General features: G+C 41.6%; 2 protein-coding genes and 2 non-coding genes across 4 annotated transcripts; 1 reads left to right on the top strand and 3 right to left on the bottom strand.

The window, feature by feature from the left end:
- Positions 1–4,613: 4,613 nt before the first annotated feature.
- On the bottom strand, positions 4,614–6,240 carry LOC123410648 (peroxidase 1-like). Its single transcript, XM_045103589.1, has 3 exons — positions 5,939–6,240; positions 5,667–5,855; positions 4,614–5,568 (listed from the first exon to the last, which is right to left on the bottom strand). The coding sequence occupies exons 1-3, from the start codon at positions 6,176–6,178 to the stop codon at positions 4,888–4,890; spliced, it is 1,110 nt and encodes a 369-aa protein (XP_044959524.1). The 5' UTR covers positions 6,179–6,240; the 3' UTR covers positions 4,614–4,887.
- A 12,464-nt stretch (positions 6,241–18,704) lies between these two features.
- On the top strand, positions 18,705–22,880 carry LOC123412277 (probable methyltransferase At1g29790). Its single transcript, XM_045105226.1, has 2 exons — positions 18,705–19,997; positions 21,756–22,880. The coding sequence occupies exon 1, from the start codon at positions 18,815–18,817 to the stop codon at positions 19,952–19,954; it is 1,140 nt and encodes a 379-aa protein (XP_044961161.1). The 5' UTR covers positions 18,705–18,814; the 3' UTR covers positions 19,955–19,997; positions 21,756–22,880.
- On the bottom strand, positions 22,026–22,096 carry TRNAG-CCC. Its single transcript has one exon. It is a non-coding gene; the product is annotated as a tRNA-Gly (tRNA).
- Positions 22,175–22,247, bottom strand: TRNAA-AGC. The gene has a single exon. It is a non-coding gene; the product is annotated as a tRNA-Ala (tRNA).
- Positions 22,881–24,387: the final 1,507 nt, after the last annotated feature.

Raw genomic sequence — 24,387 nt, 5'->3', positions numbered from 1 at the left:
ACTCCCCGTGTGTATGTGTATGCGCGCGCACACACACATACACACGGAGGGAGTGAAACCTACATTGCATAATGTAGAAAGGAACAGCCTGAGTTGAGTCCTCCATCTAATTTTTGTGGAGTCATAGCCATAGCTGGAGCGTGGAGACAAACAAGTGAATCTATACTCCCTCCATTTTTAAATATAAGTTTTTTTTAAAAAAAATCATTAGAAAACTACATACAAAGCAAAATAAGTGAATCTACATTTTATAGTACATCTATATACATCCATATATAATTTTTTAGTGAATTTTAAAAAATAAATAAATTTAAGAATGGATGGACTATATGTTTTTGTGTGTGAATGAGAAGCACCCCACGTGATAATCATTAGTTCAAACGGAACAAACCACGCGGGGCAGCTGCATGCGTGTGTACATGTCCATTCATTCCCACTGTGGACCACTCACTAGCGTTGTGCACTCAATGTCCTAGCGAGGGAATGTAGTCACGGAAATAGTGTGTGCGTGTCGGACTAATTAACTACTTAGACAATTAATGTCAGTAGCTAGATGCAGCAAATTAGGAACACTGCTAGATAACTACCTATCTTGCAACAAATCACGGGCACCAACGGCGTCTGCAATAGGTGTGTAATTTCATTTTAGAAATCTTAGTTTTTGTAGGGTCCAATCAGCGATGTTTTTGCGCACCCATCGGTCTCGATCGCGACATTTTCCCCCATACATGATCTTTTATGTATGGAACAAACAACAACTGCTCAAAACAAATCACAGCGGAAAAGGAACATCCACAACATACCCAACATAGAAGGCAAGGTTTGCGATAATGGGAGAACAACTTTGCAGCATAAACACATCCATTGCAAAATGAGAACAACATCGATGATCATACTGCGGACAATTGGATCATTCGCTGGGGTGACGTTCAATACAAATCGAGGGATTTCTACAAATTATGTTTCAAAGATCCCGAGCCACCCAAGTACATCACACAGATTTGGAAAACCAAGTGCACTATGCAACATAAGGTGTTCTCTTGGCTCATGTTTATGGACAGCTTAAGCTCAAGGGGCATTCTCTGTAGGAGAAACTTCAACATTAGTGATGATCACTCTTGTAGTTGTTTGTGCTGGTGAACCTCTTGAAACTAGCAAACATCTGTTTTTGTATGTGTGAATTGAGTACCAGATGTTGGGCCTCATTACATATCTTTTGGAGTTTGGAGCCAGGCCCGGCCCATAGGACGGCCAAACGGGGCGTCCGCCCTGGGCCACCGGAAGGCAGGGGCCCCATTCCTACGTAAGAAGCCCAAGAAATATATCGAGAGAACAGAGCACCCATTCATCCGTGAGGCAAAACCCATCGTTAATATTTCTCTTCTTTTCTCCTCGATTCCTCCACATCGCAAAAGCCTAGACTCAACGCCGCGGCTCCCGTGTGTTTCCGATTCCAAGGTTGTCGCCGGCCATTAATGGAGATTAAAGACGAAAATCGCTGGATGTTGGAGACATGGTCCACATGGAGACGATATGTGTTCTTCTTTTGTTCCTTCCCATAGTGCATAGTCCCGTTCCTTCTCAATTATTTAGCTCTACCGACGAGTTCACATCTTCCTGCATAGGTGTTCTTTCGATATTCACTAGATCTAAGTGTGAGAGAGTTCTCTGGAGTCAGGAGATTAGGTGAACTGCAGAATGGGCTAAATTATTCAGTTTTTGGTGTCGTCTTCTCGTTCCCTATTTAGGTGCATTTGTTCCATGTATTACTCATTTTATATGCTAATTGTTCTTGTTTAGTGGCATGTCGTCTAGAAAGTGTTTAACTGGTAAAAATAACAGTAAAAGGCCGCTCAAAGATGAACCTGCAGTAGAAACCCAAAAAGGATCGATTGACAATTTTTTTCAGAACTAGTAGTTCTTCTTCTTCTAGAGACCCCCACGGAACTGGCCATAGTAAGTTATATATGAAGAGCAACTGACTGGGAATACATATGCTATGAAAGATGATATGAACGGTGGTGATAATAATTCCAGCCAGCATGGAAAGTTGAAAACCAATTTTTTATGTGATGGTAATACATTTTTTTAACTAGCATCAATTTGGATAGGGTTATATGTTTTGCAGAACAAAATGAAGCATCCATTGTTCAAATTTAGGAAAGCGAGTTTATGTGGTATTACATTGTTTCATTACTATCATGGTCTAGTACATCTTATCAATAAATAAATTGTACTGTCAATTTTAAAATCCAAAGATCAACGTCTATGCTATGCACTAGATATTTACTTTGCTTTTCAAATAGAAAATATTTTGAGCTTTCAGAGACAACAAGGGCCCCCTGTTGATGTCTTGCCCAAGGGCCTCGTGAATGTGTGCACCAGCCCTGTTTGGAGCACTGTTTTATCCTACCAAAACATGTTTCATGAGGTTGCATTGGCATGGAACAAACCTCTCTTCAAGGAGATCATTATCCTCGTGGCTTGGAATATTTGGAAACACAGGAACAAACTATGCTTTGATCACATTGATCCTTCATCCTTCCATCCTGGATTGGAGGAGATAACTAATTGCTAACCTCCAGAAGCTTACGTTTATGGTTCAGAAAAGCTTTTTGATTGGATTGAACCTTTCATTCCTAGTATTGTAATTTAGAATCTGCACTTAGTCTGTTACTGCTTTTAGACTCCTTCAGCTCATCTCATGACCATGTAAATATCCATGTAATTATATTACTTCTATTAATATAATGAAGTAGGAGCCTCTCCTGCTGTTAAAAGTTCAAAAAAAATGTGATGCCCAAAATCATTGCAACATGCGGCTCATATGTACACAGCCAAAAAGATACGTATTTGCAATGTGTCACAAAATCCTTCACGACATAAGAAAATCACCTATTTCAGTAAACTCCACACCAAAAATCAACACACTAGTGCTAGAAATGTTAACTAGTCGGATTTAACAATTGTTAAAGAATAATGGAACACAAACTTATGTGGGATCGAGAATGCTACGAGTGGGAATGGAAACTTGGTTGGATGTCATAAAACAAGAAAAACTTCTCTCTCGTAGGACCTAGTCCTCTCTCCTATGTAAATAACACCTATGTCTCCGTGATGTAGCAGAGAGATCCAACGGTCTCTAACTTGTGGCTTGTGATCCTTCTTTATTTCTCTCCGTCCTTTAATTTGGAGCCGTCTTTGTGGTTTGCGCTCAGTCGAGTATGGAAAAGAGAATTGGGGCCTCATAGGGCTTTTAATTGTCATATCACCTTCGCCATGCATCGACGGAGGCACAACATCATTTGGAAGTTTCTGTTGAAGAACATAATAGTAGCCTAGTTAGCAATGTAATCAACATCATTTATGCAATAGTAGTGTACTTAATTATCAACTCTTACCAAGATATTTCAGCAAATGTCATCCGCCATCAACCTATGCACTAGTGGCATGTAAAATATATGATTTGGGCCAATTCCCAAATTATACGGGAAGTTGTCCCTACCAACCAGGACACCAAGGACAACGTTGATAAGAACATCATTCTCCTCACAAGTTAGATGTGATCCATAAGTATAGTGTGTCGTGTCAATTAATTTTCATATTTTACTCAAAGAAACGAAATAATCTGTAAATCATAAATTAACGAAATTACTATGGATGAACACCAACTATTTTTAAATACAGAATGCAAATTACTTGATAAATATAGTTGACAAACTCACATGAAGGTAAAACAGGAAGCATATCAACATCCACGCAAATGTCGATCTTACCTTCAATATGATCTTCAGGACAAAAATCGAAGGTTATTTTCATATCGTCCTGAAATCCATATGCCTTGCAAAGAGCTTCCCAATTTAAGCACCCTAAATCTGTGTTATTAACTGCTTTTATTACTTTGATCAGAAATGTGTGATCATGCTTAGTCCTCAGGTTAGCTTTTCTCGTCTCCATACTCTCGTGGTCTTCGAAACCGGGCCTCTCCAAGATATACCTTCTTGCATGGTAGGGGATGAGCTAGTCGAATTGTATAAAACAGAAATTACACGTTGAAGCAAAGAAATAGAATTCATGCTTAATTATGAAAAAACACTTGTCATCATTGCGTACCGTACAAACTTCGAAAGTCTCGTCAAACTTAATGGTGAAGAACCTGCCGTCTCGTAGGTGAGGCTCGTAGCACACACCTCGATAGTCGCCGCAGAGTTTACACTTCCAATAATCATCGCCAGACATTTGGGATGGAATGGGGAACCACCGTAGGCCCATGTACCAAAACCTCCTCCAATGCACGATTATTTACTAGTGCAAATAACTTTAAAAGAAGCACTAACACACAATTTTTTATTTACTAAAAAAATTATCTTCATTGCCAAAAAGTATATGATAACCAGGTTAAACACATAATGTGAGAAGACCTAAGTTTAGTTCTCAAGGAATTATGGACATCTTTGACCATGGTGGCCGTATTGCTGACTTCAAATTCAAATTAATAGATTCGTAATTTTCATTTATATTCCTTAACAACGGGTTTATTTTGACTACCTCCTCCAGACCTTAGGATTCTTGCAATGCTATGGGACTATATCTTTTTCTTTGTCTAAAACTGATTGAAAACTGGTTAGACTTTATTCATACTCGAACTTGAATTCCAACACTCATCAAACTTACAACGGGTACAAGTGCCATAACGACGGTCACCATCAGAGATCTCGCAAACTGCAATATATACTTACATTCAGAAATCAGCCAATGGCAATATTCTTGACATGATGCATCCATACTTACCACAGCAAAGCAATCGAGACAAATTATAGGAAGGAATCAGCACATAAAAACAAACCCAAACCAAACACACTTCACACAATGCAAGTTCCATACTGGCTAGAGCACAAGCGCCAGAGCGACGATGGAGACGAGAGAGCTCGCGAGTAGCACGGCGGCGTGCGCGCCCATGGTGACGGGCGCCAGGGAGGAGGCGGACGGAGGGTTGACGGCGGAGCAGTGCCTCCTTATCTGGCCCTTGTGGTGCGTCAGCGCGCCGATCTTGCTCATGTTGACGAAGGACGCGGCGAAGTCGGCGAAGAACTCGGCGGTCGCGGTGGCGTTGCCCTGGCGCATCACGTAGGCGCTGGTGTCCTCGTTGAGGAGCAGCGCGCCGTCGGTGGAGAGGAGGCCCCTGCTCGCCGCGACGCCCCTGTAGTACCCGAGGTCGAACGTCGTGCCGCTGCTGGGGTCGAGGTCGACCAGGGTGGTGAGGTCACCGGCGGCGCACCGGCCGCGGAGAGATGCCGTGTAGTTGGCGTCGAGCGTGGGGTCGGAGACGTTGTTGCTGGCGGTGAAGTTGTAGATGCGGGAGGAGAAGGCGGAGCAGTGAGCCCTGCCGATGGTGTGCGCACCGGAGAGCACGGCGAGGTCCTTGGCGGTGAGGTTGAACTTCCCGAAGAAGGCGATGAGGTCGGCGACGCTGGCGTCCGGCTTGGGAGTGTTGGGGGCGACGTCGGCGGCCGACGACCTGTTGCCGTCCTCCCGCCCCGTCGGGATCGGAATGTAGGGGCCTTTGGTCTAGCAGAGGCGCGCGAGACATCAGCCATCAGATAAAGATGAGAATATATATGCAAATTAAGGAGACGAGCCAGCTCTCGGATCGGACGGCGACGTACGATTCGCACGGAGTCCCGCGCGGCGAGGGCGAGGACGTCGGCGCAGGAGACGACGCCGGGGCAGGCCGCCTCGAGCTTCGCCTTGATGGCGTCGACGACGTCGTAGCCGCGGAGGCCCTTGTTGAGCGGCGAGTCCTTCTCCGCCGTGTTGCTGGCCGTCGAGTCCAGAAGAATCGACCCCTCGCAACCCTGCGCGCACCACACACCACAGCTCTCTATAGATAGGTACGTAGATATATAGCTTGGCTTATATATGAATGAGCTTGACTTACTCCGACGAAGCAGTCGACGGAGAAGAGCCTGAGCAGGGAGCCGGCGAGGCCGGGCGACTTGGCGACGGCGGCGGTCATCTCCTTGAACACGATGTCCTCCGCCTGTGGGCACGTCTTGTTGTACGCGCCCAACTGCGTGTGGGCCTCCGTCGAGCCACACAGGGCAAGGAGCAGCGCAGCCGCCACGGTCACGGCGACGACGGCCGGCGCCGGAGCTGCTGCTGCTGATCCCGACGCCATCTCTATATATCTAGCTTATGATCGTTATTAGCTTGATGATGAAAATGTATGCATCACACCACACGCCCACCCTGCCTATATACTCCATATATATATATATAGGTTGGCTTCAATTCCGTCTCCATCCATTTCAGTTTCGAGTACTATACTGCTTGCGCTTTGTGTACTTGCATGTGTACTACGTACGTACTACTCCTAATGGGTTTGTACTACGCGAGGGAGATGGGATAATGATATAATGTCAACGGCTAGATAGTTGACATGTGCTACGGATTATTAGGGGTGGAGAATAGATAACGTTGTTCTACTCCGTTGCTAGCGGCTGAAAGCACCATTTCAGTTTATATATTTCCAGCTTGGCTCTCCCCCATATCCTCCTGCTTTATACGTATATTATCAGACCGAACGAATGAGAAATGCCTGGTCATATGGTAAGCACACGTACGCTTGACGGTAGTCCGAAATACTGCGGCGGAAATAAAGTAACGGTTTTGCTATAACTCAGCTAGCTGAAATATAGTTTGGCATCATTCCATATATATATCCTGTCACGATTTGTGCCTTGTCCTAGCTGGGACGGACCTCCTATGTGCCGCCTTTTGCGGCCATAAGCCAGCACGACGCACACAGAAGGCGCGCGGCTGGACCAGCCCGTTGAGAAGCGCCGCCAAGTGTGTCTGCAGCGTAAAAATCGCAAAAATGAAATTGAAGCGGAGCGAGGAATCAAACCAACGACGTCGACTTCCACCACAAGCGCTGATATCCACCAGAGCAAGTCACTACATGCCAACAATAACGCATCGCTACACTATTTAAGAACTTACTATTTCACGATATCCCCCCTTGAATGACTTTTCTTTCCTTTAAAAAAACAAAATGCAAAGAAAAAGTGAGAATAAATAGGAAAATAAATAGAAACATAAATATTTTTTTAAAACTACTAAAAATCGAAAATTGGCAAACATTTTTTGACAAACAGGAATATTTTTTGAACTCCTGAATAATTTTTAAATAACCCTAAGAACATCTTACCAAAACACAAAGAAAAATTGCAAAAGCAAATTTTTTTATGAAAAAGAACATATGCTAAATTTTTCCAATCATTTATACAAAACATGAACATTTTTTAAAACGAAGAGCAAGCATGAAAGCGCAAAACAAAATTAAAGCACGAACATTCCTGAATCTTAAAAACATTTTTTAAACCGAGAACAATTCTGAACAAATTTTGTAGCTTGAAACAATTTTTTGAAGCACAAACATTTTTTGAATCTTGATAACAAATTTTGAAACCGAGTATAATTTTGAAAAATTCTGAACAAATTATGAAGCGTGAACAATTTTTTAAAGCACAAACAATTTTTGAATCTTGAGAATAAAATTTGAAACATAGAACAGATTTGAAAAAACCCGAACAAATTTGGAAGCGCGAACAATTTTTTAAAGCACGGATGACTTTTTAGTCTTGAGAACAAATTTTGAAAATGAGTACAATTTCGAAATATACTGAACAAATTCATAAACACGAACAATTTTGGTAACGATGAACATTTTTTGAATCTTGAGAATAATTTTAAAAAATTCTAAACAAATTTTGAAGTGCGAACTTTTTTGGATCTGAAGAACAAATTTTGAAATGGACAAAATGTTGAAAAACCCTGATCAAATTTGGAAGCGCGAACAATTTTTTAAAGCACGGATGACTTTTTAGTCTTGAGAACAAATTTTGAAAATGAGTACAATTTCGAAATATACTGAACAAATTCATAAACACGAACAATTTTGGTAACGATGAACATTTTTTGAATCTTGAGAATAATTTTAAAAAATTCTAAACAAATTTTGAAGTGCGAACTTTTTTGGATCTGAAGAACAAATTTTGAAATGGACAAAATGTTGAAAAACCCTGATCAAATTTGGAAGCGCGAACAATTTTTTAAAGCACGGATGACTTTTTAGTCTTGAGAACAAATTTTGAAAATGAGTACAATTTCGAAATATACTGAACAAATTCATAAACACGAACAATTTTGGTAACGATGAACATTTTTTGAATCTTGAGAATAATTTTAAAAAATTCTAAACAAATTTTGAAGTGCGAACTTTTTTGGATCTGAAGAACAAATTTTGAAATGGACAAAATGTTGAAAAACCCTGATCAAATTTGGAAGCGCGAACAATTTTTTAAAGCACGGATGACTTTTTAGTCTTGAGAACAAATTTTGAAAATGAGTACAATTTCGAAATATACTGAACAAATTCATAAACACGAACAATTTTGGTAACGATGAACATTTTTTGAATCTTGAGAATAATTTTAAAAAATTCTAAACAAATTTTGAAGTGCGAACTTTTTTGGATCTGAAGAACAAATTTTGAAATGGACAAAATGTTGAAAAACCCTGATCAAATTTGGAAGCGCGAACAATTTTTTAAAGCACGGATGACTTTTTAGTCTTGAGAACAAATTTTGAAAATGAGTACAATTTCGAAATATACTGAACAAATTCATAAACACGAACAATTTTGGTAACGATGAACATTTTTTGAATCTTGAGAATAATTTTAAAAAATTCTAAACAAATTTTGAAGTGCGAACTTTTTTGGATCTGAAGAACAAATTTTGAAATGGACAAAATGTTGAAAAACCCTGATCAAATTTGGAAGCGCGAACAATTTTTTAAAGCACGGATGACTTTTTAGTCTTGAGAACAAATTTTGAAAATGAGTACAATTTCGAAATATACTGAACAAATTCATAAACACGAACAATTTTGGTAACGATGAACATTTTTTGAATCTTGAGAATAATTTTAAAAAATTCTAAACAAATTTTGAAGTGCGAACTTTTTTGGATCTGAAGAACAAATTTTGAAATGGACAAAATGTTGAAAAACCCTGATCAAATTTGGAAGCGCGAACAATTTTTTAAAGCACGGATGACTTTTTAGTCTTGAGAACAAATTTTGAAAATGAGTACAATTTCGAAATATACTGAACAAATTCATAAACACGAACAATTTTGGTAACGATGAACATTTTTTGAATCTTGAGAATAATTTTAAAAAATTCTAAACAAATTTTGAAGTGCGAACTTTTTTGGATCTGAAGAACAAATTTTGAAATGGACAAAATGTTGAAAAACCCTGATCAAATTTGGAAGCGCGAACAATTTTTTAAAGCACGGATGACTTTTTAGTCTTGAGAACAAATTTTGAAAATGAGTACAATTTCGAAATATACTGAACAAATTCATAAACACGAACAATTTTGGTAACGATGAACATTTTTTGAATCTTGAGAATAATTTTAAAAAATTCTAAACAAATTTTGAAGTGCGAACTTTTTTGGATCTGAAGAACAAATTTTGAAATGGACAAAATGTTGAAAAACCCTGATCAAATTTGGAAGCGCGAACAATTTTTTAAAGCACGGATGACTTTTTAGTCTTGAGAACAAATTTTGAAAATGAGTACAATTTCGAAATATACTGAACAAATTCATAAACACGAACAATTTTGGTAACGATGAACATTTTTTGAATCTTGAGAATAATTTTAAAAAATTCTAAACAAATTTTGAAGTGCGAACTTTTTTGGATCTGAAGAACAAATTTTGAAATGGACAAAATGTTGAAAAACCCTGATCAAATTTGGAAGCGCGAACAATTTTTTAAAGCACGGATGACTTTTTAGTCTTGAGAACAAATTTTGAAAATGAGTACAATTTCGAAATATACTGAACAAATTCATAAACACGAACAATTTTGGTAACGATGAACATTTTTTGAATCTTGAGAATAATTTTAAAAAATTCTAAACAAATTTTGAAGTGCGAACTTTTTTGGATCTGAAGAACAAATTTTGAAATGGACAAAATGTTGAAAAAACCCGAACAAATTTGGAAGCGCGAACAATTTTTTAAAGCACGGATGACTTTTTAGTCTTGAGAACAAATTTTGAAAATGAGTACAATTTCGAAATATACTGAACAAATTCATAAACACGAACAATTTTGGTAACGATGAACATTTTTTGAATCTTGAGAATAATTTTAAAAAATTCTAAACAAATTTTGAAGTGCGAACTTTTTTGGATCTGAAGAACAAATTTTGAAATGGACAAAATGTTGAAAAAACCCGAACAAATTTGGAAGCGCGAACAATTTTTTAAAGCACGGATGACTTTTTAGTCTTGAGAACAAATTTTGAAAATGAGTACAATTTCGAAATATACTGAACAAATTCATAAACACGAACAATTTTGGTAACGATGAACATTTTTTGAATCTTGAGAATAATTTTAAAAAATTCTAAACAAATTTTGAAGTGCGAACTTTTTTGGATCTGAAGAACAAATTTTGAAATGGACAAAATGTTGAAAAACCCCGAACAAATTTGGAAGCGCGAACAATTTTTTAAAGCACGGATGACTTTTTAGTCTTGAGAACAAATTTTGAAAATGAGTACAATTTCGAAATATACTGAACAAATTCATAAACACGAACAATTTTGGTAACGATGAACATTTTTTGAATCTTGAGAATAATTTTAAAAAATTCTAAACAAATTTTGAAGTGCGAACTTTTTTGGATCTGAAGAACAAATTTTGAAATGGACAAAATGTTGAAAAACCCCGAACAAATTTGGAAGCGCGAACAATTTTTTAAAGCACGGATGACTTTTTAGTCTTGAGAACAAATTTTGAAAATGAGTACAATTTCGAAATATACTGAACAAATTCATAAACACGAACAATTTTGGTAACGATGAACATTTTTTGAATCTTGAGAATAATTTTAAAAAATTCTAAACAAATTTTGAAGTGCGAACTTTTTTGGATCTGAAGAACAAATTTTGAAATGGACAAAATGTTGAAAAACCCCGAACAAATTTGGAAGCGCGAACAATTTTTTAAAGCACGGATGACTTTTTAGTCTTGAGAACAAATTTTGAAAATGAGTACAATTTCGAAATATACTGAACAAATTCATAAACACGAACAATTTTGGTAACGATGAACATTTTTTGAATCTTGAGAATAATTTTAAAAAATTCTAAACAAATTTTGAAGTGCGAACTTTTTTGGATCTGAAGAACAAATTTTGAAATGGACAAAATGTTGAAAAACCCTGATCAAATTTGGAAGCGCGAACAATTTTTTAAAGCACGGATGACTTTTTAGTCTTGAGAACAAATTTTGAAAATGAGTACAATTTCGAAATATACTGAACAAATTCATAAACACGAACAATTTTGGTAACGATGAACATTTTTTGAATCTTGAGAATAATTTTAAAAAATTCTAAACAAATTTTGAAGTGCGAACTTTTTTGGATCTGAAGAACAAATTTTGAAATGGACAAAATGTTGAAAAACCCTGATCAAATTTGGAAGCGCGAACAATTTTTTAAAGCACGGATGACTTTTTAGTCTTGAGAACAAATTTTGAAAATGAGTACAATTTCGAAATATACTGAACAAATTCATAAACACGAACAATTTTGGTAACGATGAACATTTTTTGAATCTTGAGAATAATTTTAAAAAATTCTAAACAAATTTTGAAGTGCGAACTTTTTTGGATCTGAAGAACAAATTTTGAAATGGACAAAATGTTGAAAAACCCTGATCAAATTTGGAAGCGGGAACAATTTTTTAAAGCACGGATGACTTTTTAGTCTTGAGAACAAATTTTGAAAATGAGTACAATTTCGAAATATACTGAACAAATTCATAAACACGAACAATTTTGGTAACGATGAACATTTTTTGAATCTTGAGAATAATTTTAAAAAATTCTAAACAAATTTTGAAGTGCGAACTTTTTTGGATCTGAAGAACAAATTTTGAAATGGACAAAATGTTGAAAAACCCTGATCAAATTTGGAAGCGGGAACAATTTTTTAAAGCACGGATGACTTTTTAGTCTTGAGAACAAATTTTGAAAATGAGTACAATTTCGAAATATACTGAACAAATTCATAAACACGAACAATTTTGGTAACGATGAACATTTTTTGAATCTTGAGAATAATTTTAAAAAATTCTAAACAAATTTTGAAGTGCGAACTTTTTTGGATCTGAAGAACAAATTTTGAAATGGACAAAATGTTGAAAAACCCTGATCAAATTTGGAAGCGCGAACAATTTTTTAAAGCACGGATGACTTTTTAGTCTTGAGAACAAATTTTGAAAATGAGTACAATTTCGAAATATACTGAACAAATTCATAAACACGAACAATTTTGGTAACGATGAACATTTTTTGAATCTTGAGAATAATTTTAAAAAATTCTAAACAAATTTTGAAGTGCGAACTTTTTTGGATCTGAAGAACAAATTTTGAAATGGACAAAATGTTGAAAAACCCTGATCAAATTTGGAAGCGCGAACAATTTTTTAAAGCACGGATGACTTTTTAGTCTTGAGAACAAATTTTGAAAATGAGTACAATTTCGAAATATACTGAACAAATTCATAAACACGAACAATTTTGGTAACGATGAACATTTTTTGAATCTTGAGAATAATTTTAAAAAATTCTAAACAAATTTTGAAGTGCGAACTTTTTTGGATCTGAAGAACAAATTTTGAAATGGACAAAATGTTGAAAAACCCTGATCAAATTTGGAAGCGGGAACAATTTTTTAAAGCACAGATTTTTTTCGAATCTTGAGAATAATTTAAAAAAAACTTCAACAAATTCACAAACGTGAACACTTGTTGTAAAGACGAACATTTTTTCAATCTTGAGAAAAAAATTTAAAATCAAGAACAATTTTGAAAAATTCTAAACAAATTTTGAAGCATAGACAATTTTTGAAAACACGAACATTTTCTGAATGTTCAAAAAAATTTGGAAATGGAGAACAATTTTGAAAAACCCTGAACAATTTTTTAAAGCACGGACAATTATTGAATCGTGAGAACAAATTTAAAAAATCCCGAAAAATTACGGAAACACGAACATTTTTTTGTAAACACGAACATTTTATGAATTTTGAGAATAAAGTTTGAAAACCAAGAATTTTTTGAAAAATAAAAATAATGTTTGAACATCCAGAAGTTTTTTTTTAAATCCAGAACATTCCGTAAATTTATGAACAATGTTTGAAGAGCGGCATTTTTTTGAATTTGAAACATTTTCCAAATAAGGACATTTTTAGAAATTTAAGAAGAATTTTCAAACATGAACTTATTTGAAAAATTGAACAAAAAATTTATATTTCAAAAAATATTTCGAATACAGAACATTTTCTGAAAACACCGACCATTTTCTTAAAATATCAAACATTATTTTAAATATAGGACATTTTTCAAAATACCGAGCATTTTTTGAAAATCCCGAACATTGTTTGAAGTTATAAATGCTTTTGAAAACGGCATCTATTTGAAATTTATAACATTTTATTAAAATCCAAAACCATTTTTCGAATTTGAACAGTGACCGACCCGAGCCATTCCCATCTTGAACATTGAGGCATTCATCTTTTTTCTGCCTCCCTTTTCTTCCGTTCAACGATTGTTCTTCTCGCGGGCTCCTCATCAGTTCATCGCTCCTTCTCGGGTCATCGATCTTCCTCCGATCATCGCTCCTCCAATCACGCTTCTTCTACGAGGTGCACTTAGAGATTGAGGCGGTTGACGAGATTGCACCATACACCGCGTCGTCTTCTGGCCAGGTGAGCCCCGTTTCTTCTTCTCACTTCTTGCCGAAGTGTTGATCCCTTTTGTCGGAGGGTGGAGAGAGGGCGGCAACATGGAGGATCCGACGAACGGTGCAGTATAGCTGCTTAAACTCGTGTCGTGCTCTTGATGGCGCGCACAAGCATCTTCATGTGGGCACCTCCGAGCATCATCTCCGGCCCTCCGAAAAACCGTGACAGCACCACGCATGCAACCGCTTTAGGCCATGCTTGGATTGGATTAGTTTTACAAGTGTAATTTACAGGATTAACCTAATTTTCGACCAGAAGCGATACGGATATGCATGCATTTTTTATAAGTGTATGGAAGGAAAACATGGGAATCCAAGCGCGGCCTTATCCGCCGTCGACACTCGATCGCAAACCAGGAGCCGTCGACGAGACCTGGTCACCGCCTTCCACCACGTTGTGGTGGGCGTTGATGAAGACGCGCGCATAGGATAGGACGGAAATCCTATACGACCTGGGTCGCCCATGCCCGATGGCTGGACCAAGTCAAGCGCTTGACGCGTGGCAGAAACGAATCTCAAAGCAGCAGGGCTCACTTATTCCCCAATTCAGCTACCAAATCCTTATTCACGTTGTCTTCTCCACAAGATCAGCACCGCTCTCGCGCTGCCGTGATTCTTCGCCTGCACTCGCTGCTCTCCTCGGCGTCCATGGCCACGACCCTGCGTCCCATCTCCTTCGCAGCGCCGTCGCTCGCAGCAGCACCGACACTCTAGCTAGCGACGACCAGCCTTCTCCGCGGCCGGCGGCGCAACTCCTTCCCCGCGCCGTCGCTCGCGGCACCACCGGCGCTCCAGCTAGCCACGGCCGCCCTCCTCGACGTCTTCGCTCTGTGCGCCGCCGACGGACGGCCTCCACTGCTTGCCCCAGCTGGCCGTCTTGCACGATAGGACCAGGACTGTCGTGACTTTGGACTGTCCTGTGTCAGACTTTCAGTTAGCAATAGACAGTGTCAAGAACTGAACTGGACTGAAATACATAGGAGTGGATAGTAATGCTTTATTATTTTTCTTCTGAATCTTACTCCCCGCTCCTACAGAATATTCCACTTCTTTTGTATGGAAGAATTTGATGAACGCTCTGAATAAAAAGTTGTGCTATTTGCAGCACTATTCTCACACTTGTGGCATTTGGTTTTGGCAACTTAACATAACAGAGCAATGGTGATCAGGATTAATCCAAATACATCAGTTGCCAACTCAAAATAGACAAATGCACAAGATTTGACAAATATGGCAATGTATTTTCACCAATATCCAGATAGCAACATGAGGACATAAGCACCATGTATCAATATCAAAAGATGGCTTCAGTGTTATGTTGTAATAATTAAATAACAATAATTAGCTGACATGCCCAGCTAACTAGCATTTAGCACCAACATGATACATTACTGTCGAAACCATGATGTACTAGCATCTTCGCCAAAATCCAATTGGCGAGCCGCTGGAGGTGTTGTGCTATCTTCATGAACCTCAAACAACAATCTTGTAAATTCTCCATGGATATGTGGAATTAAGGCTGGCTGATACTGTCCTAATGGCATGGTTGTTTGTGGATTTGTATTATAAGCACAATCAACTTCAAAAGCTTCATCTCTAGGTGGAACAAGTACTGATTGCTTTGATGGATGGTTCGAAGTTTTTCCTGCACATTGTGTGTATATACAATAAGTTAGAAAAGTGATCGGAACCAGCCACTTAATCACACATAACAGGAAATGTACCTTCTTTCTTGCCTTTCTTTGCTCTCTCTAGCACATCTTTTGATCTTTTTTCCTTTCGACCTTTTATTCGCTCGGGAGCTTCAAATGAAACCAATGTTTTTGCAATATCTTCACCACTTTCAGCAGAACTTTCAGGGTCCTCAACTTCATCCAAATTTATCTTGCTTAGTAAATCGCCCACTTCCAAAGCCAACTTATCAATACCATCATTGAGGTACCCAAGAACCTCCTTTGAACTCTTACACTTCAATGCAAGTGACATCATCTTTCGAGAAGTATGTGCAAACATGTATTGTAGGTTGTCCTTAATATTCTGTTTGGATGTAAATATTTCTTGCTTTGCATATTTTGTCCATCTGTTCAATATGTAATGACTTGGTAGTGTAATAATATTGCAGCAGGTGAAAACCTTATGAGCATGCTTGCATAATATACCTAAAACATTTGGAAGGATGCCAAATTAGGGGAAGTAGTGGGCAGTGGGCAGAATATTGCAGCAGGTGAAAATCTTATGAGCATGCTTAATATTTCCTGCACAATGAGCATATATTACATACCTATGCAACCATACAATCTGCATGAACAAGATATCTCCAAAGTACTTGGGTTAAAAGCCACTGTAGCTTCATCGTTTTTGTACTGGAAGGATGTCACCTTGTAAGTGCTAGTTGTGCCCTCGGTGCCCAGCAAAACACATGCCAAATTAAATTGCCTTTTGAATTCCTCTTCAAATTCAGAGTAGAGTGTCCTAGTATATGATTCAGCTGCAATCTTCAACAAAGGTAGGTCAGACAGGCAAAGTACTGGGCTGGTATGGCGTGATTTGTAGTCTTCATATTTTTTCTTTCCTACGAAGACGGGTGGTGCACTTATCATATGCTTATAAAAATTCTGAGAGGCATAGTCTTTTGCGGAAACTTTTCTTGAACACATTATTCATTCCTTCGCTCCTCTGAGTGGTCGTCATGTCTGCACTAAAAGAATCTCCTTGTACAAATTGTTCATTCATGAATTGTCCACAACCTGGTATTTAGCCAATAGCCCATGCCATCTATTCTCAAAGTGTGCCACTGATCTATCTTCATCTCTTAAATTCTTTAAGAAATTCAGGATGATCACTGATTACTTGACTTAGATGTTTAGCTGCATTTTGATACAAATGCCACAAACAAAGACGATGGCGTGTGTTTGGAAATACATTTCCAATAGCCTTTATAATGGCCGCACCTTGATCAGTGAATATGGTTTTAGGCTGCTTACCGGACATAGCTTGTAGGAAGGTTCTAAAAAGCCACTCAAATGAATCTGCGGTTTCATCATATAGCAAAGCTGCACCAAAAAGAATAGTCTGTTTGTGATGGTTAACACCAACAAGCGGAGAAAATGGCATTTTAAACTTATTTGTTGAAAATGTGGTGTCAAAAGAAATAGCATCCCCAAAGACAGAATAATCCATGATAGCTTGTCCATCAACCCAAAAGATATTCATTATTCTTCCTTCAACTTTATCTGGCTGCACGGCATAAAAGAATGAAGGGTCCTCAACTTGCTTATTCTTCAAATACTCCATAAGTGTTTCTGCATCTTTGGATTCTAAATACTTCATGCGCTCACTTCGCAAGTAATTGTTGCAATCCATTTGCAAGAAGGGTACACCATCCTTACCATACAATTGCTCACAATAATCATATATTTCAGATTGTCTAATTTCGGTTGTCCTCATTTGTTTAATCATGTGGCGGTCAGCGTCTAAAAGTTGACGTTGAGATCTAAGCATGTGCCTTTTATCTGGACTTACCAACTGATGATTGTGATCGAGTATAACTTTCTGAACATTCCAAATACCCTCCCGAGTGATGCTGAATTGAACACGAGCCATGCAAGCTGTCCTCGAAGTAGCTTGTTCTTTCTTGGTTACATGTGTTAGATGAGTAGCCTTCACACCTGATTTGCTACAAACAAAATATCTTGAAGCTAATGTCCCATCTGCTCTGTACTTTCTGTGGCACCTCCTAATGCTGAATCCATTAGCTTCGGCATAAGAATTATAGAACTTGTATGCCTCTTCCTCTGATTGAAAGAACATCCCAACTGTTGGAACACTATTTTCAGATGATGTATCCTGATTATTAGCCTGCAACCATGTGTTACTTTATTTTCAGTTATTGAATAACTTATTGCAAGAACATAAATATTATGAACCTTATTTACATTATCTCCATCTTGCAGGTCAAAATCATTCCTTGGTGTGTTCCTCGCCCTTGGCTGACCGCTGGTTTCATCCAACGGAAAGTTTGGGTATTCCCGTGGTGATTGCTGTGAGGGTATGAAATCAGTCAAAAGAGGATTTGTGCAGCAGGGGTTGTATGTCTGTAGATGTAAAATATACTTACCACCGGTGGAGGAGCGGTGGGCAGAGATTGATCCGGCGGAGAGGCTTCCATGTCTGTTCCTTGGCTGCCGTTTGCCGCACTACCCTCGTCTTCAAGGTCGATCGCCATCTTGGCGTTCCGTCACAGCGAGAGGAAAAGGGGCATGGAGATGAAACGCTCACAGGTAGATGAACCGTTCAGGGATGATTTGGTCTGATGAGAATAGGGATTTGGTAGCTGAATTGGGGAATAAATGAGCCCCGCTGCTTTGAGATTCGTTTCTGCCACGCGTCAAGCGCCTGACTTGGTCCAGCCATCGGGCGTGGGCGACCCAGGTTATAGGATTTCCGTCCCATAGGATAGGAGCACCTTCGGTCGTGCCTCACCTCTGGCAGCTCCGGCCCGCTAGAATCGCGGCACCACCATGAGTCCTTTTTCTTTTCTCTAAAAATCAGATGTCAGATTTTTAGCTTTATTGTATTTTTATTTTTATAGACTCGACCAAAGTTTATAAAACATTTGAATTAGGCCAAACCTAGAACCTGATGTAGGAGTATTTTATAAAGAAATGTACTTAGTATGTACTGTGTTTGGAATAACACAAATAAATTAAGGTATCTACGAGACCGGATGTCGTACACAACGACAACCCCCTCCCCTCGGCCATCGCTATCTCACTCCCAGTCCCCCCACTCCACTCGCTCTCGCTCTCGCTGAGCAAGCCGGCAGCCGGAGATCCCTCCCGGCCGCGCCGTGCCGGAGTTCCCACTAGCCGAGCTCTTAAAAGCCGCCGCCTTTCCTCCCTCTTCTCGGGGGCGCGCCATGGGGTCGGTGTCCCTGAAGCTGCCGGCGCCCCGCCGCCGGCACGGCGGGCCCCTCTCCTGCCTCTGCTCCCCGGCGCCGCTCAACCTCCTCATGCTGCTCTCCCTCCTCTCCACCAACCTCCTCGCCTTCTTCGCCTTCTTCGCCCCCTCCCCCCTCCACGACCCCGCCACCACAGCCCCCTTCTCCTCCTCCTCCAACCTCTCCGCGCACGTCGCCGCCATCGCGCTCGAGATCGGCGGCGCCTCCTCCTCCCCCGGCGCCCGCCTCCCGGACGGCCTGCCCCCTGAGCTGCTGCTCTTCCTCACCCCGCACGCGCTGCCGCTCGGCCGCGACGCGCGGACGGGGCTCACCCACATGCCGGCCTCCGTCGCGGCCTCCTGCCTCCGCTCCCCGTCCGCGCTGGCCCTCCTCTCGGCCTTCATGTCCTACGCGCCCCACTCCGCCTGCCCGCGCAACGCCACCCTCCCGCGCCGCCTCGTCTCCAAGGGCTGCGAGCCGCTGCCCCGCCGTCGGTGCCTCTCCCGTGGGCCCCGCGCCCCGCTCCCGGCCTCCGGCATGGGCCTCGACCACCGCCGCTGGGTCGCACCCGCTCGCGGCGGCCACGAGTTCCTCGTCGACGACGTGCTGCGCCTGGGCGCGTCCAAGATCCGGATCGGCTTCGACGTCGCCGGCGGCGCGGCCAACTTCGCCGCCCGGATGAGGGAGCGCGGCGTCACCGTCGTCACATCCGTGCTCGACGTCGCCGGGAAGCCGATGAACGAGTTCGTGGCGTCAAGGGGCCTGTTCCCGCTCCTGCTCTCGCCGGCGCACCGGTTCCCCTTCTACGACGGGGTGTTCGACCTGGTGCACGTCGGCACCGCGGCGCTGGACGAGGCCGGGGCGCCCGCGATGGGGCAGGCGGCGACGCCGGAGGCGCTGGAGTTCTTCATGTTCGACGTCGACCGCGTGCTGCGCGCCGGCGGGCTGCTCTGGATCGACAGCTACCTGTGCCAGAGCGAGGAGAGGAGGCGAGTGGTTGCCAAGCTCATAGAGAGGTTTGGTTACAAGAAGCTCAAGTGGGTCGTCGGAGAGAAGGCCGGCGGCGCATCGACATCAACCTACCTCTCCGCTGTGTTGCGAAAGCCAGCAAGAAGCTGAAATCGTACAGAAGGATTGTTCAATCCAGGCTCCTTAATCGGAGGTACGACTGTACCTTCAAACTGTTTGTAGCACGCAGATTTTGATGGGAGGGATGTGAATTTGAATGCCGTATAGGTGCCACGGATTGTTATAGATCATGGAAGAAACCGATGCTACGGATTACTAGTTTGATTCCATTTGTTATTGACAGATAGTGACTGAAAGTAACTGCAAGATTGTACAACTCTTCTACATTTGTTGATGCTATTAGACGGGACACAAGCCGTGCAGTGCTACTTTGTTGCTCCATTGGTGAATTGCAACTTGTGGAAGAGGTTGTCAAATGGTGTACACTGTACTGATCTTCCATTTCAGGAAGAACACAAAATTAATTGACGCTCTTCGAGCTACTTAACCATGATATGGTCCCTCCAAGTCTATCATTGATAGTGTGTTGTGCAGCTCCTTTCAATCCATCTGTCTATCATTAATTCCCATCTAGCTCAGGCAAACCTGTGTAAGCAAAATAGTCCAACAGTTGGTTATCGTATTATCGCGACAATTATTAACTGACGAAATTATTGACACAGCCGAGTTTTATCATCAGAAACCAATTAAAAATAAAGTTCTCGTGCATTTTATACAGCCATAGCGTCACTAATTTTCAGTATTCGTATTTCTAATGGCCTAAGGCGTCTAGTAGGAGGATACACTGTATCTCCTAGTACATGTGAAGTTTGACAACAACGAAGGAGCAAGAAGTCTTCTTAACTGCAGACTGAAGAGTTACACGATGTATCTATGCTATATTGTGACCGTTATACGATGTACATCACGTTAATGTTTGAAAAAAAATATAGAACTGTTACAATGTTCACCCTGGTTTACTTTCAGTTCTTGTTGTTACTAAGGAGTGGTTGCATTTCAGTCCAATTAATTCCCATCTAGCTTAGGCAAACCTGTGTAAGCAAAATAATCCAAAAATTGGTTATCGTATTTATCGCGTAATTATTAACTGACAAAATTATTGCATCTTGTGCTTGAAACTTGATTTCGAACAGTTTTTTTTTACTGAAACATATATGTTTTGCGCTAATTTACGGGTCATGCAAAAAGTAGCATGTCATATTATGTTGTTTTTCTATTTGACACTGGCCTACAGATATGAATTCATTATAGTTAGTTATATGAGTTGCCATCTATCAGAGTTATTATATGACCTATTCCTATCCAGTTGTACTAGAACTAAATTATAGCAACAGTATATCCATATGGATCAGCTTATTACGGTGCTTTGCTTCTTCTGGAGCAGGGGGGAACACAACCGATTTTTATCATCAGAAACCAATCAAAATATAGTTCTCGGTGCATTTCATACAGTCATAGCATAACTGATTTTCAGTATTCCGATTTCTAATGGCCCAAGGCTTGTAGTAGGAAGATACACTGTATCTCCTACATGTGAAGTTTGACAACAGCGAAGGGGGAAGAATTTTTCTTTTTTTTCTTTTGCGGGAACGATGTATCTATGCTATATTGTGACTGTTATATGATGTACATCATGTTAATGTTTGAAACCATGGTGCATCTATGCTATATAGAACTTCTGCAACGTTCACCCCTGTTTACTTTCAGTTCTTGTTGTTACTATGGAGTGGTTGCACTTTGGTCGTTGAAATGGTTAGCAGTTTTAGTTTAGATAGTCCCTTCTGTGCTGATAATATTTCGATCTTTCATGTTGAGTGCACACTTTGGTCCTGCTGATTTTGGCAACTGGGTAGGAATAAGTTATGAACTTTGGTTGATTGGCTTTCAACAGGTGGGAGAAAAAGTGTTGCTAAATGGGGTCTTTGCTGCTTCTGTGACCATGATTTGTGCTAGTATCTTCTTCAGCGTGTTATATATGGTCTGCTGGAAGGCTGGTGCTGGCCAGCTCATCGACAAGGTAAACACTGGTAATTCACAGTTCATCTTTATCGGGATGAAGATTTGTAGCTTACATGCTGACAGTTTCACCATGACTACAATTGTCTACATTCAAAAATAAATTTGGTAGTAATTTGAGCGATTTGAAAAAGGTAAAAAAAAATGCGCATCCAGGGAATCGAACCCTGGTCAGTACCGTGGGAGGGTACTATGATACCACTACACCAGATGCGCTCATTTGGTGATGCTTCTTTCCTTTACAGTAGGAGAACTGGCGCTCTAGAGTATTCAGAACTGAAAAAAAACAAGTAATGGAGAAGTGGGGTATCGATCCCCATACCTCTCGCATGCTAAGCGAGCGCTCTACCATCTGAGCTACATCCCCAATACATGTCCATACACCAGGAGCTAGGTACTCCTGCTCTGAATCCGAACGAAGCCAGGTTATGTGCAACCTTATTACAGGAATCGGGTACAGAAACTGAAAACAAAAGTGTCATGATTGTCTGCAGGAGGTTCAGCCTGATGTCCTCGATCAGTAAGCCTCTCCAGACTTGTTTCACTAGTTTGTACTTAAGAAAGAGATGTCCGCCATCCTCGTCGGGACGCATATATACATAGCGGGCATCTAGTATCCAGCTCAACATGCTTGCTTTTGATATTCATCCTCAAAGGCAGGCTGTTATACGCCAGTCTCCAAAGAAACATGCGTATTTTGGGGGGAAGGTTCAGGTTCCAAATCCTATTCTGCCTGGAACCCACAACAGATGTGGTCGCCTTTGCAATCGCCAAACCAAATCGCCAGGACCCGACCTAACTGTCACACCTGGGACGGACCGCTACGGGTATTGGTTACCGCATCGACATGTCTTTCATCAGGCATATACATATTTGGGAATCTCATTGTGTCTCTGATTGTTACTAGTGGCAAGTAATTTGAACACTACCAGGGTTGGGTTTAGGAATAAGTTACAAACTTTGTTTTTATGGGAGAAAGGAGACTGGTACTTTGGTGATATGATCTTGGAAGTGTTGGGTATTTCTTCCCTTCAGCTTTTGTGATCAGCAGGATTTGTGTTCAACCGATTTTCTGCTGGCATTTGGCGCTGTTGTTAGATTGCTATGATTTGACCGATGTATTATGTTTTGTTTTGCATTTCTCTGCCGGGAAATGCTGTTGTTTGTCCTGTTGAGATTTGGAGTCCTGCCTCGTCTTTTCTAGTATGTGGATGGGATCAGCAATTTCAGTGATGCTTCTCTGGTTGCTTACTTCAGAACAAATGCTGATATTTGGTGAAGCATTAGAGCGCTCGCCCCCACCCCAACAGCCCTTCAGGGCGCCTTTTTTAGCCCGTGCGGCGAAAAATCGGCTTACTCGCATCCTCAACTCCTTATTTAGCGCTGGTTTGGGCCAACATAACAGCAGGCGTATCCGAGCCGAACCCAGCCCCCCGGGGGCGCGTGGGAGCATCGGCCGAAGCGAAAAGTCAAGTGGGTCCGCGCTGTCGGCGACAGCTGGGCCTATTCCCGCTGTTTTCTCCCCCTTTCTCCTACCTTTCCCTCCATCCCCCTCCCCCCCTCTCGCCATTCTTCTCCCGCTCCTACCATCAAGCCGCCATGCCACCGAAGAAGAAGTACACCTTCCCTCGCCCCGCCACCGGTGCCAATTCCAGCCAGCCAAAGCAGAGGAAGCCGATGGCTAGGCCGGCGGGCATTCCGGACGCCGACTGGAGGGCGGATGTCCAGCACCGGGAGGTGGTCACAACAGACCTGCGGAGGAGGCTCGACGTCAAGAGGATCAGGAACGCGGCGATGGCGGCCGCAGTCGATTAGGAAGAGGCGTCCCGCGTCGGGATGATGAATCGACCCAGCCGCAACCCGCAAGTCGCATGGAAGGGCCGACAGGGCGTTGCGTTGTCGGCCAACCTCTCGTCGCCGATGCCGCCCTGGGGGTACGTACCCTCGCGTGGCTACTCCAACGGTGACGCGCATGGCAGTTTCAATGCAGCGTCCCCCCTCCCGCCCCCACCGGCTTCAGCCACGACCCGCGTACTCCCTTCCCCGCGTTCAACGCCGGCCTCAACACCCAGTACATCTACCTGCCACCGACGTACTCGTCAGCAGCCTCGCCTGCGCCGACTCTGCACCGTGGTGTTCTCCCATTCGCGCCCACTTCCGTGTTGCAGTTTAACCACACCGACGCCGACCTGGACGAGATCATCACGAGCGGCTTCGTCGCCGCCGCGTCCTAGCCGGGTTTCAGCGTGCAAGATGAAACAATGGACACCGCCGACGACACTGATGACGGGCTCGACGACGTCAAGGAGGAGGAGGGGAGGAAGAGCTGGTCGAGGTGGAACCGGAACCAGTGCCGGAGAAGAAGGGGGGAAGAGAAAGTGGACGTCGAACGCCAAGCCAGCCGAACCACGCGTCAAGTGGACGTCAAAGGAAGCCGAGTGCCTTGCCGAAGCATGAAAGGTCGTCAGCATCGACCCGATCACCGACGCGAATCAGAATACCGATGC

The sequence above is a fragment of the Hordeum vulgare genome, chromosome 7H (assembly GCF_904849725.1).
Source record: "Hordeum vulgare subsp. vulgare chromosome 7H, MorexV3_pseudomolecules_assembly, whole genome shotgun sequence".
In the NCBI taxonomy this organism is placed as follows: Eukaryota; Viridiplantae; Streptophyta; class Magnoliopsida; order Poales; family Poaceae; genus Hordeum; species Hordeum vulgare.
This window is presented reverse-complemented; position numbering and strand designations above follow the sequence as displayed.